This window comes from Pantherophis guttatus, chromosome 2 (genome assembly GCF_059756535.1).
Source record: "Pantherophis guttatus breed Tessera chromosome 2, ASM5975653v1, whole genome shotgun sequence".
Taxonomy (NCBI): Eukaryota; Metazoa; Chordata; class Lepidosauria; order Squamata; family Colubridae; genus Pantherophis; species Pantherophis guttatus.
In genome coordinates this window covers 146,756,026-146,772,563 of record NC_142064.1, presented here as the reverse complement: position 1 = coordinate 146,772,563, position 16,538 = coordinate 146,756,026, and the positions used below count along the sequence as shown (strand labels likewise).

General features: G+C 41.8%; 2 protein-coding genes across 2 annotated transcripts in view; one reads left to right on the top strand and one right to left on the bottom strand.

Moving 5' to 3' along the window:
- Nucleotides 1–1,542: 1,542 nt before the first annotated feature.
- CDK2 (cyclin dependent kinase 2) lies at nt 1,543–12,775 on the bottom strand. The gene is made up of 7 exons (XM_034412594.3): nt 12,126–12,775; nt 10,461–10,538; nt 9,822–9,945; nt 8,074–8,244; nt 5,173–5,274; nt 4,284–4,487; nt 1,543–3,688 (listed from the first exon to the last, which is right to left on the bottom strand). Exons 1-7 carry the CDS (start codon nt 12,239–12,241, stop codon nt 3,584–3,586), a joined length of 900 nt encoding a protein of 299 aa, XP_034268485.2. The 5' UTR covers nt 12,242–12,775; the 3' UTR covers nt 1,543–3,583.
- Nucleotides 11,389–16,538, top strand: part of PMEL (premelanosome protein) — a 32,374-nt gene continuing 27,224 nt past the window's right edge. The window contains exon 1 of the mRNA XM_087888771.1: nt 11,389–11,471. The gene's annotated coding sequence lies outside the window, so the exon portion shown is untranslated. The remainder of the gene's footprint in view (nt 11,472–16,538) is intronic.

Sequence of the window (16,538 nt, the reverse complement as noted above, 5' to 3'; positions counted from 1 at the left end):
GATTACCTTAAGATTCTTGATGATGTTCTTAAGTATTTTTTGTTGGATCACCATTCCTGGGAAGAACGGTGCTATTGCACGTTCTTCATTTATATGCTACCTATAGATTTTTTTTCTTGCCCAATAAGCTTTCATAACTCCTTTTGTGGTCCATAGATCTTTTGAGATCTGATTCACTTCCACAAACCTGTTGTGAAGCTTTATGCTAGTGGTAACTGTTTAGAAGGACCCTTCAGACTCAAAGATGATCATGTGATTGGAATATTTGACAGAGTTTATTCTCTTAAAACAACAGATCACCCTATGATTTCACATGATTTACCAGAGAGAATGTGGTATTGTGGTTAAGATTCTGGGATAGGTGAAGGTAAACTCAGATAACTAATCCATTATTAGCCTTAGCAGGTGTGTAATTGACTGGGATATCATCTCAAAGTTGTGGAATAATGCATTTGGAGGACTTGAGAACTATTTAGACCAAAACTTATGAATTGGTACAATAGTAGTAGACCTACAGGTCGCACATTTTCATAGTTCAGTGGGACTCACCTTCATAACAATTTACATTTTCACAAGTCTCCTGGACAGAATTCAGGACTTGAGATTTGCAAAGAACATCCTGATCCCTGTATCTCTACTGAATCACATATTCTTGGATGTAAGCAAGAACATCCAATAAGCTTTGATTGAAAGTATTTGCCATTTGTAGCAAAAGACAAATATAGGTAAATCTTCAATTTATGACTAATTAAGCCCGGAATCATAGTTCAGGTGTCATTAAGCAGGTCCCCATGTAGCTGCATCGATTTAATGACCTTTTTTTTTTTTTTTGCAGTAATTGTTAAGCAAATGCAGAAGTCATTAGGTAAATCCATTTTATCCAATGTTTTTTTTTTTTTTTTGCCAGAATCCGAAAGTAAATGCTGGAAACTGGCAAAAACGTTAAAAAACATTGGAGCCATGTGACTACAGGACACTGCAGCCAGCCATAAATGTAAAATGCCCTGAGTCTTCGGAGAGGGGTGGCATACAAATTGAATTAATAATAAATAAATAAACCAGTTGCCAAGTGCCCAAAATGTGATTGTATGACCATACACACAGGCTGTGTTATGTGCAAGCAGTTGTCAAAACTGCAAAATTGAGTCGCAAATACCTTTTGGAGGAGTCCGTCACTAAGTGGCTGATTATGAAGCAAGAACTATATGTAATTAAATCTTTTATGTTTCACAATAAAGTCTTGATATATATGAAGATACAAATGGAAAATGTAGGCCAGTGATTCTCAAGATATGGTCTCCAGTCCCTTAGAATCCCCAAGACCCTTTCAAGGGGTTGCAAAGTCAAATAAAATAATTCTGGAGCTCAAATAAGATAGCTCCAAAACTCTTTGAGGTCCGCAATCATTTCTAAGTCTGTAAAAAGTTCCTGAAATCAAAACGTTGCTTATAACTGCTACACCATTTACATTTCATCCCCCAAACCCTTGAAATCATTGAAAACTGATGAGTATCTTTGTTTTGATGAAAAGGAAGCCATGCATTAAAATTGCTAGTATTTAATCATTTAGAAACTGATTTCACAGTACTGTATTTAGTAACATTTGTCTTACAAAGAGCTAAGAAAACAAAATAATTTTCTTTAAAAGATTATATTACAAAAATGTCAAGGTGCTTAGACTAACAAATTCAGAAATCTTTTTTAAAACTAATAGCCGTATAAATATATATATATATTTCCAGTCCAACAATGAAAGGAAAGGACACCATGGTTCCAAATATTGCTTTGAATAGTGACATGAATAACATCTTGATATTTCTGTATTATTACACTAAGCAGCGTCATGTAAGAATGTCCATTTTAATTCAAGAGGTCCTGAAATAACCAACTTTCTTAGTGAAGTTTCCATCCATATCTGAAACAATGGATTTTTCATCTATGAGTGAAGATAGTAAGAATTATGACCTAGGATGAATGAGAACTCCCCCCCCCCTTTGAGGAAAGTGCAGTCCTCTCCATCTTAAAATACATGTTTCATTTCTACAATAAATGAGCATTACCCAAGCATATATGCTTTTGGTAAAAAATAAGCATTTCAGGAAAACAAATACCAGATGGCTTTACTGAAGCCTCATATTTAAGACACCTCACACAACTGATTGAGTAAGTGTGAAATTTGGAGTTATTTCAAAATCAGATTTAAGTTATTGCTACATGCTAGAGACATGTTTTAGGTACTTCACTTTGCCTTATTTTGAAATAAAATCCTGAATTCTAAAGGGAAGTATTCTTCTATTTAGCAAATGTAAGTGGTCTTTAAAAATTCTCAATATGAATTTTTTATGACAATACTTCACCTCCACATGGCACTGACCAGAAACCATGATTTTTAAGTTTAGCTATTGTTTAGACTATTTTTTTTAAAAAAACTCAGAACTTAGATGACAATTCAACTGATGTAACTTGAACAATCCAGTTCCCTCCAAAACAGGGTGACACAAAGATGTAGACATTGATATTTCTGGCTCCCCAGAACAAGCCAGAAAAGTTTGCTAATCCGAATTCTCTAGCTGAGTTTAAGACTTCTATTTGGCTCAAGATGTATGGCTGGATATTATAGGAGATAGAATAATTAGGTATGTATTTCAAAGCTCACGTATAATTTAAGCATCTATTTGCAAGATACATTACTTAAAGCCAGGGATGTAAGGCCAACCCATCAGAACTGACATTTGAAACTTTCCGGACTGTGATAGGAAGACAGTATTGGAATGACAATCCATGTTTGCCAAACATAAGGCATGAATTGGCTGCAAACTCAGAAAGACCATCAGCTCACTGACACAGAATAAGACAATAGGTATATAATACAACACAATACTGGGTGAATAAAGATTTGCCCATCTCCCTACTGAATGAGCAATTTTTTTTGGAGTTTTTTTCTTTTCTTTAAAAAAAGTACTCTGCATATCAGATGTCAAAAAGAGCTTAAGTGATGGAGCCAGCTTTTGAATAATTAGCAAGGCATACTGTACCACCAGCTTCAGCAATCCCCCCTCTTCAAAATTATTTTAATCCAAGTGGGTTAAACTGACCAACATCATAGACGAAAAACACCATGAAAGATGTTGCTAAAGTCCCTTCTACACCTGAAGGAAAGAGAAGCATCAACACCGTACTTGTACCAAGATGTCAAGAGCTGGAGAGTAAGCAAATACACAATGCCTTATTTTGAAGAAGCCACCAAGAAGGAAGGCATGGAACTCATGGGAGAGGGGGTGATAAAACACGTGAAGAATGAAAGGGATGCTTTCTCAAGTTGAATCCTTGGAGCTGATACCTTTGGAGACCCTTCTCTCTTCACAAGGGAGCTTGAAACCAAGCGAATCCTCAAGCTCAGCTTAGTGCTTTAAAGGTGAGTTCAGGAATAAAATCCTAAAGGTGTAGGCTGTGCCCCAATTGGATCACCAGTGTTCTCTCCGGGGTTAAGTTGAAAAGTTAAGTGCAAGCAACCAGGGCTGCCCAAGGAAAAGGCATGTTGAAGAGCCTGCACTGCAGCTACTCTGTTGGCTCCAGTTCCATTTCACAAGCGGAGGTGTGGCAAAGCTTTTGTGACATCTCGAAAGAAGGGGTGATTGAGAGCAGTCTTGGCCGAGATTCTCTTGTTGGGATCATAGTGCAGCATCAGCTAAAGGGGAAAGAAGAAGAGTGCAAGTTTCATTAGTCCGTCTTTTGTACTATAATATACTCAAAATGTTGGAAGTGGCTGAATTGGTTTTCACTTCCCAACTCTCACTTCAACTACTTTGTTCAAGTTAGTGCTGTGTGTTTCAGTCTTAGTCAAGTTAATGATAAGAATCAAAATCTAGCGACTAAAAGTATGATTTCAGAGTTTGTCCCCTAAAGGAATGTAAGCAGAGAGTTACAACAGTTGGGACACTCTAAACTAAGACCCAAACCATTTTTCTTGTAGGTGGATAAACCATGCATAGAGCTCACAAGTTCTACACTGACATGACAGTTCTCCTGGCACTAAGTAGGGAGAAATAAATCAATTTTAAAGCAGGACAGCAGAAGAAAACATGGAGGCAGAGCAAACTGAATAGGAATTTGATAAAAAATGCCAACATATATAACACAAATCAATAAGGGAGCTTTTGATTTGGCATGAGTGCAATTGCCTATTGCTGTCAGATACTCCTTAAAGTACCTCTACCTTGGTTCTTAGTATGATAACCACATGCTATAGGTTCAAAATACTTTTCACTCTACATAAAACTCACTGCTAGAAGTTTTCTGCCTTCTTCATCCAACGGTGGTACTACTTTGCTAAAGTCCTGTCGGGCCCACTTGGGAAAACTGGACTTATAGTCAGGCATAGAGGTGACTCCTGGCCACACAGTCTCATCCGGGGTGCCCAGTGTGCGGAAGATGCGAAATAGCTGGTCGATTTCTGAGTCCCCAGGGAAGAGAGCTCTACGGGTTAACTATTTGGCATAAGAACAAAAGGTTAGAATCACAACATAGTAGGCTTTACTAGCCTAACTACTTTGAGGCAATGTTTCAATTTTGTCTTTTTATTACTCAATGATTTTACTCTGTTTCAGTTATAAAAATATTATGCAAATAGCAGGATATAAAAAATGGAATTTTCATCACGATGGCCCCTGTGGAACTAAAAGCCTCATATATGAAGATACTTGGGAGAAGGATTATGTGTTAATACTGACCATCATTAAGATAGATGGAAGGAATCTGGCCCATTCCTTCATTCCAATCATTCAGCAGATAAAGAACCCTCAGCACATGCTCAACGTATGACCCAATTCTCCATTCTTGAAGCACAAATTGCCCCTAGCAGGGAAGTAGTTCTCTCCAAAGCCCAATTCAGTCCTCAGAAGTCAACTGATCCTGTCAGCAGGCTTTAATTGAGTTGACCTACTCATGTTTCACACACACAAATGAATGAGCGTGTGTTTTACAGCAATAAAGCTTTCCTTACGGAGCGATAACTTTTTCAAACGTTTGAGTTTGCAGTGGCATAGTTACCTACATTTGTACAATAACCTCGAGACCTTAACATCACAAGCCACATTTTCTGGCTCCTGCCAATCAAATGCCTTTCAAGCCCAATCCGCTGCTCCACCCCACTGTCGTTTCCAAAATACGCACCATCTCCGCAAAGATGCATCCAAGGCTCCATATGTCCACTGCTGTTGAGTAGTATTTGCAGCCAAGGAGAATTTCTGGAGCTCGATACCAAAGAGTCACCACCTAGTGTGAAATATAAAACCCCTAATGAATGTACAATTAAAATAAACTATTCAAGAATGGACACTTTCATCCAGTTGTCTGCCTCACAAGCGCTATCCTTCCATTTTTTGTAAACGCATCATATATTACCACCAAATTAATTCACATTAATTTGCTATTATATGGACTGGAGTCACTTTTCAATAGTTCACCATGTGACTCACATACAGAAGATGCTACATTCAATTCTTGGTCCCTCCAGAGCAGAGACACAAGCCAGAGGGACCAATAAGGCAGCTCTAAAAGTTTCTTTCAGAAGCTAAGAAAAAAAGGGGGGGATTCCTGAGTTATTGTATCCTATTTACATACCACAGAGCTTAATGAACAGGAAAATGTTTTATTGCTATTAATCACATGAGTTTATATGGTCACAAGAATATCCTCGGCATCATTTCTCAGATTTACCTCTGAGATGGCCAAACTCAGAAATGATTTCTGAAATACTTTTTTCTTTCCCCTTACCTAGAAAGCAAGTTTATTTAATCATTGATGACGCCAACTTTCATTTAAGTCTGGTTTGGCAAGTCCAAACTTTTAAACTGCAGACCCCAGTTTTAAAATAGAACACAAGTATTTTAAATGGTTATTAGCTGTGTAACAGAGCCAAGCACCTTTAGAATGAACCGATTTTACCATATATCAGAAAACAAAGCCAGGTAGTGCTTCTTATGAGGACACATTGAGCCAAATGTTCTTTACTGTGAGACCCCCCCACCCAACTGCAACAATCATGAGTAGATAGATTATTTTGGGCACCGACCAATAAAATGGACGCAAGGGCTAACTGGCTATGACATCTGCCACCCCATTGATCACCAGGATTGATTTGGCTGATCTGGCTGGCTAGGCAGCTGTCCCTTTCCTCCCTCACCGGTCCATATGTGCCCCTGCCAAAGCTGTGTGCTCAGTGGAGAGGACAACCATCCCAGACAGGAGTGTACTGTACCTATCTTTGGTAAAGGGTGTGGGTAGGATTCGTGTAGTACAGCTAGTTCTCGATTTACAACAGTTTGTTTAGTGATCATTCAGTTACAGTGGCCCTGACGATTGATCATTTTTCACACTGATGACTGTTGCAGCATTCCCATGGTCTGTAATCAAAATTCAGATGCTTGACAACTGGCTCATATTTATGATGGTGCAGTGTTGTGGGGTCATGCAATCACTTTTTGACTTCTGACAAGCCATGTCAATGGGGAAGCCAGAGTCACTTAACCATGTTATGAACTTTAAGTGCAGTCATTCACTTAACAATTGTGGCAAGAAGGGTTGTCAAATGGGGCAAAACTGACTTAACAACTGTTTCACTTATCAGCATAAATTTTGGGCTCAATTGTGGTTGTAAATCAAGGATATACATGTGTACACCTTCTGAATTTTTTTTTGTGGATCCTGGACTTCCTATTGCAATTGCTGCTGAAAGTCAGCAACAAAGAGTGCAATTAAAAGCTTAAAGGATTAACTTTAATCTATACCTTTGCTTTAATGTGAAAATCTCATTTTTTTTCTTTCCCTACTTTTGATTCCAGCTAAAAATCAGTTGTCCTATCCTGGCCTACAACAACAGAAAATGCAATCTCAGTGCTGATGAGAAAGAATATTAGTAAAATATTCCAAACTTAGCCCTTTAGGCGTTTTGTTTTGATTAAAATAATAATTTTAATCAATGTTTTGAATAGAGCATGGAAATGAGCCATAGCAACAAAGACATATAATACAAAAACTGTACTCTGAGAAAGTAACGCAGCAACTGCATTTCAACATAAGCCTCTTTGAAAACAGCCACTTTCAGCTGGAATGCAAGTAAGTTGTGTGAAATCAACATGGAGGGAAATCTGAAAGAAATAAATTTGGGCCATGTTCCTGAGCAGCGTGATATTAAAGAAATTGTTTCCCTAATGCTACTCAACCTCAAGCCCACTCATATTTATATGTGTACACCTACAGTGAAAGCCAATAAAAAAATGGATTATAAAACAAATCAATCCAAGTTTTTCCATTCAAGGCACAAATTGATCAGGTTCATATTATATTCTGGACATATTATAAGATTGAGCCTCCAGGAGAAGTCTGGAAAAGGGGGAAGGAAAGAGAAACAAGTAAGTTCAATGGACTCAGTGATAGAAGCTATGGGTGCACCATTGCGTAATTTTAAAGGCCAGACCATCTGGAGAAGGTCCCTAAATGTTAACCCCACCTTGATGGCACGTAATTGATCAATCATGTTTGATACAAAATATAAAAGAGAAAGAGAAGAGCCAGTAACTATGTTTGAAAACCAGCATTTTCCAACCAACCAACCAACTAGACTACAGATAGCCCTTGACTTATGATCATTCAAAGTTACGATGGTCCTGAACAAATGGTAGTTATGAGCAGTACTCATAGTTTCTTCCATCCCAGTACCCTTGCAGTCAAGTAATCACAATCTGGGGGCACACAACAACCAGTTTGCACTTACGAGTTGCGGCACCTCACAAGTGATTGCCATTTGCAACCTTCCCGAAAGAGTCAATGATAGAAAATGTGGCATGTTGTTGGGGTAAGACTCCCCACCCCCCAGGTTTGCACTGGTCACTCATGCACCCCCTTGCCACATCTCCCTTGCCCAACTCCTCCCCAACTTGTGCATTCCCCAAGCTTTACAATCACACTGCTTAGTGATGGAAATTCCAGTCCCAATTACCGCTGTAAGTCACGGACTATATGTGTAGTATAGAGTATAGAGAATGCCAAAGTGGGGAAAAACAAATTGTTCACCTCATGCGTGTAGGTTCTCACTGGCACACCAAATGCACGCGCAAGCCCAAAGTCAGCAAGTTTTATTGCTCCTTCTGCATTGATAAGGAGGTTCTGTGGCTTCAGATCTCGGTGGAGGACACGATGGGAATGGCAAAAGGCAAGACCCTGCAGCAGCTGGAACAGGTAGCTCTAGGAAAAACATAAACATGTCTGGAATAAAATTAGGTTTTGGTTGTGCTTGGAGCCTATTGGCCAAAACTAACCACTACTGTTCTTACCAATAGCAGAGAATGTTGTATGTAACATGGTGTGATTATGGTTGGAATCTAGTCTACCCGCTCTCTATTAAAACCTTGACTGACCATATCCATGAGTCCTTAAGTCAGTACAGGTAGTCCTCAACTTATGACCACAATTGAACTCAAAATTTATGTTGTTAAATGAGAAATTTAGGTCTCAAAAGGTAATCACACGAATCTGGGACATTGCAACTGACCTAAACACGAACCAGTTGTCAAAGCATCTGAATGTAAATCTCATGACCATGGGGATGCTAGAATGGTCACAAGTGTGAAAAATGGTCATAAGTCACTTTTTTCAGTGCCATTGTAACTTCGAACAGTCATTAAACAAACTGTTGTAAGTCGAGGACTACCTGTATAAGCAGTATCTGCTATACAGAGGGTTGCAATTTGGAACATAAGAGAGCTAAATGACAGAATATAAATTAACAAATCCAATGTAAGAAAAATAAACATCTTAATGGATTCAGTCTAAAAGATCACAATATTGAAAATAACATGTTTACTGAAAGGATCCTTGAGTTCCTGTGTTATAAGAAAGAGGGACTGCAAACAACAGAAAAGCAAATGTTTTTGTAAGTTGAAGGCTGTAAGGCCTTCCCTGAGATCTGATTGGCTGTGGCCAGTTTGGGGAAGCTAGACAGGCCCTTATCAGCGTACCTGGGGTGAGTTCTATTGTTAGGCAAAATGGGCCATTGAGGAGGGCAGCATAGCTGAGAAGGTCCATTGTAAAAGATATGGAATGCTGAGGTCATCAGCTGATGGATGGATGTTGACAGTTTTGTTGCAATTTCCTTTAGTTGATGGGGAAGCTTCCCCCCCCCCCCCTTTGATGAGATTGCAAGGAGATGTCTGGGGCAGGGTGGATCAATTTGGATCTGATGGGATCTGGCAAAAAGATACTGGATTTGACCCTGATCATATCCAAAAGAACTGAGGGGCATGTCTAATTAAACATTCTGTGTGCCACTTTATGAAGAACCATGTCTACCAGACTCTTCAGTCTATAAGGTCACAGTCTGTCTGTCTTAAGGACAAGGACAAGCCTTAAGGACAAGCCAGGATCGGCTATACTGCTGGACTACTGCCTCCAGCCTCCACTTGGTAACCCAAAGTAGAGGGTCTTGTGGTTTGATTTACCACATTTAAAAAAATAAGGAAACACCCTGAACATTTAGCAGAGCTATATAATTTCATTTGGGTCTATATAAGATTTTAGTCAACTCAAGAGTATTTAGGAGCGAAGCCAGTCTTACTGCACACGTTGTTCATTAAGAAGCTCTGTATGGCCTTCTACATTTAAGCACATGTCCATTGAAGACACAAAGGTGTCCTCAAAATCCTCGGTTTGCAGCACTTCTGCAGTTCTTTTGTCAAGTAAAAAAGAAATGTACCCAGTATACCTGTGAACCCAGAACTAAGTTGTGTTGGGGTTTTTTTGCGTACATGCTCTGCATGGCTTACCTTGATAAGAGGTAACTCTACACCACTGATGGAAGTAGAAGAATCCATGAATTTCTTTAGATCTTGATGTAAGAACTCAAAGACCAAATAGAGTTTGTTCTCAGTGTGGATCACATCCAACAATCTGGGGAGTCAAGGAAGGGATGGGAAATAAAAGACAAACAATAACTTTTGGATGTTGATGACAAAACCGCAAACAATTTTTTTACAAATTCAATGCCATTATTATCTTAGAAGGTTACAAATTATATTCAAGTTGCCCATGTTTCTAAACTTAGGAGAAATAAAATAAGGAACATGGAAGTGTGTAACTTCCAGTTTACTGCAAAACCTTCTTTGAAGCAACTTTTCCCAGATCAGTTGCTGTCACTTATTGGCCCATAAAAATGGCTCCTCTCAATTTAACTGGAGAACTGAACAGTGGCCAATGTTTACCAACAATTTAGCTGGAAAATTGAACAGTGGTCACTGTTTACCAACCACCGTAATTGTACAATTACGGTGGTTGGTAAACAGTACAATTGGTAAATTGTACAATTGTTCAATTACAGTGATTGGTAAATGGCCTGAAGACTCACCAAAAATAGCATTCTATTTATCATTCTCCAGATCATCTCCTTCTGTTTTCCACATACTTACTTGACTATGTTGGGATGGTTCAATTCCTTTAAGAGTGAAATCTCTCTGATGGCAGTACTGGGAACTCCTTCTGTCTCCCTGAAAGCAAAGAAAACAATCAAATTAAGGAGAGGAGATGAAACTAGAATGAATTTAGCTAACTAAATTGACTGCATGAGATGCTGAGATAGACAACTAAGCACCAGAAGTTGTAGATGAAAAAGATTGTGCATAATAGACGATTACTCAATGCAAGTGGAATAATACATTAGTAATGCAGATTAAATAGTTTATGCTGGGACTTCCTTATTATCCTATATGAATATTTGGTATATTTGACTTTGTATCCTCTAATGTCTGGGTTCACATATCAAACTGGCCTTCTAATCTAACTATCAGCTTTACAGGGACAAGACCCGGGAAACTCTAGAATATAAATATTCCCCAAATCATTTCCACTTGCTCACAGGACTAGTGTGAAGAAAACGTGAAGGGGGAGGAAGGAAATTAAGTACCTGTATACCACCTTCAGCTTCTAGTAGATAAAAAAGGGGAGATATCTAACAAACGCAGCGAGTGCTCATGATTTTATCACGCCCAAACAAAACAATAGGAAAAGGGCTTACTGAAGACCTAGCATTATTAACCGAACCCAAAATATTAGCTGGGTATTATTCTACAGCACACAGAAGGGACATCTAGTTACTTTTCATAGCAAAGGACATTTTTAAGCGGGGCTCGCATAAGATTCTCTTGCTGCCAGCAGCATCCTTGTAACTTGAAACGTGGAAGAACATTTTTCGAGTCACCTCTGCTCCAATCTCAACCGGCCATGCCTTGAAATAATTACAGGAACTTGTAAAGCAAGCTGCCTAGCGATTCCCATTCCATCGCTCCTCTTCTCCTCTTTCTGGAGAGCTCTCCCAGCCCCGGGGTGGGCGTCATCCTGCATACGAGCCTCATTTCGCCAGGTACCTACGTGGCGAAAGAGCTCGCGCTCTGCTCGGGGCTAAGGAGCAGTTTTGCAGGCAGGTTAAAATTAGCACCTTATTAAAAGCGAGATAAAAGAGGAGCCGCGGAGGCGACCAGACGCTGCTTGGGTTCCCTTCTCGTCTCTTGATAAAACTTTCCGGAAACATTTGGGACGCGGCTCAAGAAGAGAGGAAAGCATAACGGAAACAACCCTTCCATCTATAAAGGCAAAGGGGGTCTCCAACCATGGCAACTTTAAGCCTGGGAGGACTTCAACTCCCAGAATTCCTCCAGGCTTTATTTGCCAAGATTGGAGACTCCTGATCTAAGGCAACCTTCAGGGCAATGCTGGCTGGGGAATTCTGGGAGTCGAAGTCCGCCAGGCTTAAAGTTGCCAAAGTTGGAGACCCCTTGATCTAAGGCACGCTTAATGGCGAAGGAGGAGGAGGAGGAGCAGCAGCCGAGCCGCCACATTATGAGTCTCCCGTTTTTGTTTTTTATTTATTTTATTTTATTTTCTTCCTCGACCACCGCCCCAAAGCTAGAGGCTTCCTTCCAAAAAAGCAAAGCGAGGCTCCGGGGCTGCGCTTTCTCCTTTAAGCGGAGAAACGATCCCGCTTCCCGCCGCCTGTATTCGTCTGTTTACACGTGTGTGTGTGTTTGTGTGTGTGTGTAGATGTTGGGGGGGGGGGAGAGGAAAGGTCTTCCACTCACGTGTCCAAGCGGATTTTTTTCAGCGCGACCACCTCGCCGGTGACTTTGTTCTTGGCTTTATAGACCACGCCGTAGGTGCCTTCCCCGATCTTCTCCACTTTCTGGAAGTTGTCCATCGGAGGAGAGGCGGGCTGGGGAGGGATCCCAGTTTGCCCCGAAGATCCTCGCCGGCAACTAAGTGCAGGAAGGGAGAGGCGGTGGTCCGCAAGAGCGAGATCTCGGCGGTGGCTGGCTTGCTTGTTTGCTGCTGCGGTCGGGAGGGAGGGACTCGAACTCGCGCCACGCCGATCGACCGCGGCGTGTTTCTTCCGCTCGGCAGTTGAGCGACCGCGGCTGCTGCTGCTGCTGCTTCTTCTTCTGCCTTCGCTCTCTTTTTTCCCGCGCGCGACGCTGAACTTCAAACAATACTAACGATTCCAGCTCTTCCACCCTCCCCGCTCCTCCTCCTTTCCTCCGGCTTCCCGCGTTCCATTCGCTCCGCCTTCCTGCCACCCGATTGGCTCCGGGGTTATAGCGAAGCACGTTGGACGGGGGAGAGAGGGGGAGGAGAGAGAAAGAGAAGAGGGGAAGTTTTTCTTAAAGGGCCAGCGCCGTCGTTTTCGAGAAGGAGAGTTTTCGTTGTTAAGGGCCCAGGGGCAGTGGTGGATTTCAAAATTTTTAACTACCGGTTTTTTAACAAACCAGCGTGGTTTGGTGGGCGTGGTGTGGCTTGGTGGGCATGGCTTGCTGGGCATGGCAGGAGAAGGATACTGCAAAATCTCCATTCCCACCCCACTCCAGGGGAAGGATACTGCAAAATCCCCATTCCCTCCCCACTCCTGGGGCCAACCAGAGGTGGTATTTGCCGGTTCTCTGAACTACTCAAAATTTCCCCTACTGGTTCTCCAAACTGCTCAAAATTTCTGCTACCGGTTCTCCAGAACCTGTGAGAGCTTGCTGGATTTCATCCCTGCCCAGGGGCGGATACTTGGGTGGAAAAGCTGATCGAATGTAGTGTGAATGGATGGCGGGAGGGAGCAGAGCTTCGGATTTAATTCAAGTCAATTTTAAAAATCTTCAGAAAAAGACACTTGAGTACATAGACTTGTCTGAAATAGTATACATCCTCCTGCTTGAGCAGGGGGCTGGATGAGAAGACCTCTAAGGTCCCTTCCAGCTCTATTCTATTCTAAATATTAACACAAAGGAAGAAATCAGCTGAACATGGGGGTTGTGTTTGCACAGTGTTCTCCCTAGGTCCGTGATGGCGAACCTATGGCACGGGTGCCACAGGTGGTACATGGAGCCATATTGGTGAGCACATGAGCTCAGCTCCGGCACACATGCGTGCGCCAGCCAGTTGATTTTCGGGCCTTCTGGGCCCACCAGAAGTCAGGAAACATGCATCCCAGCCTCCAGAGGGCCTCTTGGGGGGTGATGAAGGCCATGTTTGCCCTTCCCAGGCTCCTAGAAAGGCTCTGGAACCTGGGGAGAGCGAAAAATGGGCCTACCGGACCCACGTGCCATCGCGTGCCAAAAGCAAGGGGAGCATGGGGGGGTGGGGTGCATAGAATTATGGATGTGGGTACACGTGCGTGTGACCCCCCCCCCCGCACTCCCCCCGCTTTTGGCACGCGATGGCAAAAAGGTTAGCCATCACTGCCCTAGGTGGCGATGGCACACTTTGAAGATCACTATATATATATAAATGGTTATGGGAACCAAGGCATCTATGACCCCGCTTAGATGATCTCCATCCAACCTGAGCATGAAATAGATATTGATTTTTTATAATGAAATATAGCCAAAATCTTCACTGTATCTCCAGTGTTTAGTCTTAAAATATTGCGAGTTTAGGGGTGAGAATGCCAAAATCTTGCAAGGATTGTGATTCCAAGGGATTTTGGACATGCATGTACACATGCTCACACTCTATGTAACAATGCCAACACAAAAGGCCTTCTGTAATATTTCCATAGACTTTTCATACTATTATAGTCTATTCAGGTAGTTCTCGACTTAACCTTTCGTTTATCCCTGAAAAAGTGACTTATGAACGTTTCTCACACTTGCGACCGTTGCAGCATCCATGTGGTCACGTAATTAAAATTTAGATGCTTACCGATTGGCATGGATTTATGATGGTTGCAGTGTCCCAGGGTCATGTTTTGTGACATGACAAACAAAGTCGATGGGGAAGCTAGATGCAACTTAACAACTGTGTTACAAACTTACCAACTGCAGTGATTCATTTAAACAACTGTGACAAGAAAAGTTGTAAAATGGGGCAAAACTCAGTTAACAACTGTCTCCTTGGCAACAGAAATTTTGGGCTCAATTGTGGTTGTAAATCAAGAAATGACTTTGGATCCAAGAAATTGTCCTGACTAGTACGGTGTCATTGTTGTCTTTTGAGGCTTGTGTTTTTGTGTGTTTGAACAATGTAAACATTTTTTAAATTTTCTTTTATTTGAAAAATTCCTGAAAATTGTTTTTAAAATTAAATTCTCCTGCACTCCGTCACACTTGTTAAATTGTCTGTTCCTTCTTCTTCCATGTTATGGATATTTTCTGGGTATGAATGAATTAATGCAATGTTGTGAGAAGGGTTTCCTCTCTAAAATGGCCTCTACGGCAAGGGTGTGCAAAGCCTGGTGTGCAGCCTCCAGAAGGCCTCAAAAAGATGCTGACAACTTGTAATATTTTAATTCAATCATAAAGGGTTGAACATAATTTTCTGTCCACTTTCCCATTTTATATTCTTTCCCCAATGGAATTTAATGTAAGAATAGATGTGTTAGGCGTTTGATAGTTTTCTGCCAAAAATTGCAGCTAGATCTTGCACTGCAGTTATTTTATAGTTGAGCATGGAACATTGGCAATTCAATGTCAACATCCACAAAAATGTGGCTGGGGAACTGCATGCAATCCTTGACCTAGATCTTGCCCACTGCTGCTATAGAATAACAGTGGCTTTCAGTGGCAAATAGTGGGGAAATTCTTCTTTCCTCCTTTGCTTTCTCAATATTGCCATCTTTGAAAAAAAGATTGTGGTCCACATTATTTAGCATGGACTTTTGCTGGAACTCTGCTGGATGAAGTATAATTCCGTCCTCCCTCTATAACAGCAACTGTGAGATACGATTTAAGAACTGTGACGGTGGAAATCATTAAAGAAACTCATGGGAGGGAGAACCGAGTTGCTACTGTGAGCCACTGCAGGCACAGAAATGAAATCAGGCACATACTGTGTAGAAAAGTCTGTTCAATGTACACTTTTCCATGAAATCAGATTATTCTGGGAGAGTTCTTAATGACCGCGGAACCTGCTTGCCTGCGCAAAGTGGCTTTAATTTTCCTTAAACCAGTTGATGAGTTTACAATTCTGAGAAATAACCCATCTTGGGAGGCCTGCCAAAATCTAGTGTTTTTGTGCAACAAAAAGTAATTGAGATAGAGAGGGGGGGGGGAGGGAGGGAGGGATATATATATATATATATATATATATGTAGGTCTTTGGTTATTCGGGTCTTCTCCCACGTAAAATTGGAAGTGTCTTGGCGACGTTTCGACGAAGTCTCATTCGTCATCTTCAGGCTGGTGTTCTCGGCTTCGTGCTTCCAGGAGCAATGTGAGATCTCAGCTGTCTCTTCCTTTTAACTGCTAGTGGGGGTGTGAGCTGATTGGGTGGGGACTTGGCTGTGTTCTGATTGGGTGGAGGTGTGTTCTGATTGGTTAGGGGCTTGGCTGTGCTCTGATTGGATGGGGGGTTGGTTGTGCTCTGATTGGCTGGGGGTGTGTTCTGTTTGGGTGGGGGCTTGGTTGTGCTCAGCTTAGTCTGAGTTGCAGGGGGATTTGAGCTGGTGAGCTGCGTTGTTGTTGTTTGGCTTCGTGTTTGTGGCCGTGCGAGCTCTTCATGGTGGGTGTCAGTCTGCTTCATGTATGGATTGGAGGGGTTTAAAGTGGCTAATGATGCAGCTGCGGTCTGGCTTCTGGTCCTTGGTCGTGGCTCATTATTAGTGTGGGTTTGAGTCTGCTTTCTGCGTGGATGTGTGGTGGTGACATCCTGTGTGGCTCTCGTGAGTGTGGGTCTGGTGTCATTTGTCGTGTTAGGGACTCGTTTGTCAATAAGGGCAGGTTTCCAAATGGCTGGTAGGCGGGAGGTATCGTCTCGTTTGTTCATGCTGTGTGGGCGTTTTTCGAGATAGAAAAACGCCCACACAGCATGAACAAACGAGACGATACCTCCCGCCTACCAGCCATTTGGAAACCTGCCCTTATTGACAAACGAGTCCCTAACACGACAAATGACACCAGACCCACACTCACGAGAGCCACACAGGATGTCACCACCACACATCCACGCAGAAAGCAGACTCAAACCCACACTAATAATGAGCCACGACCAAGGACCAGAAGCCAGACCGCAGCTGC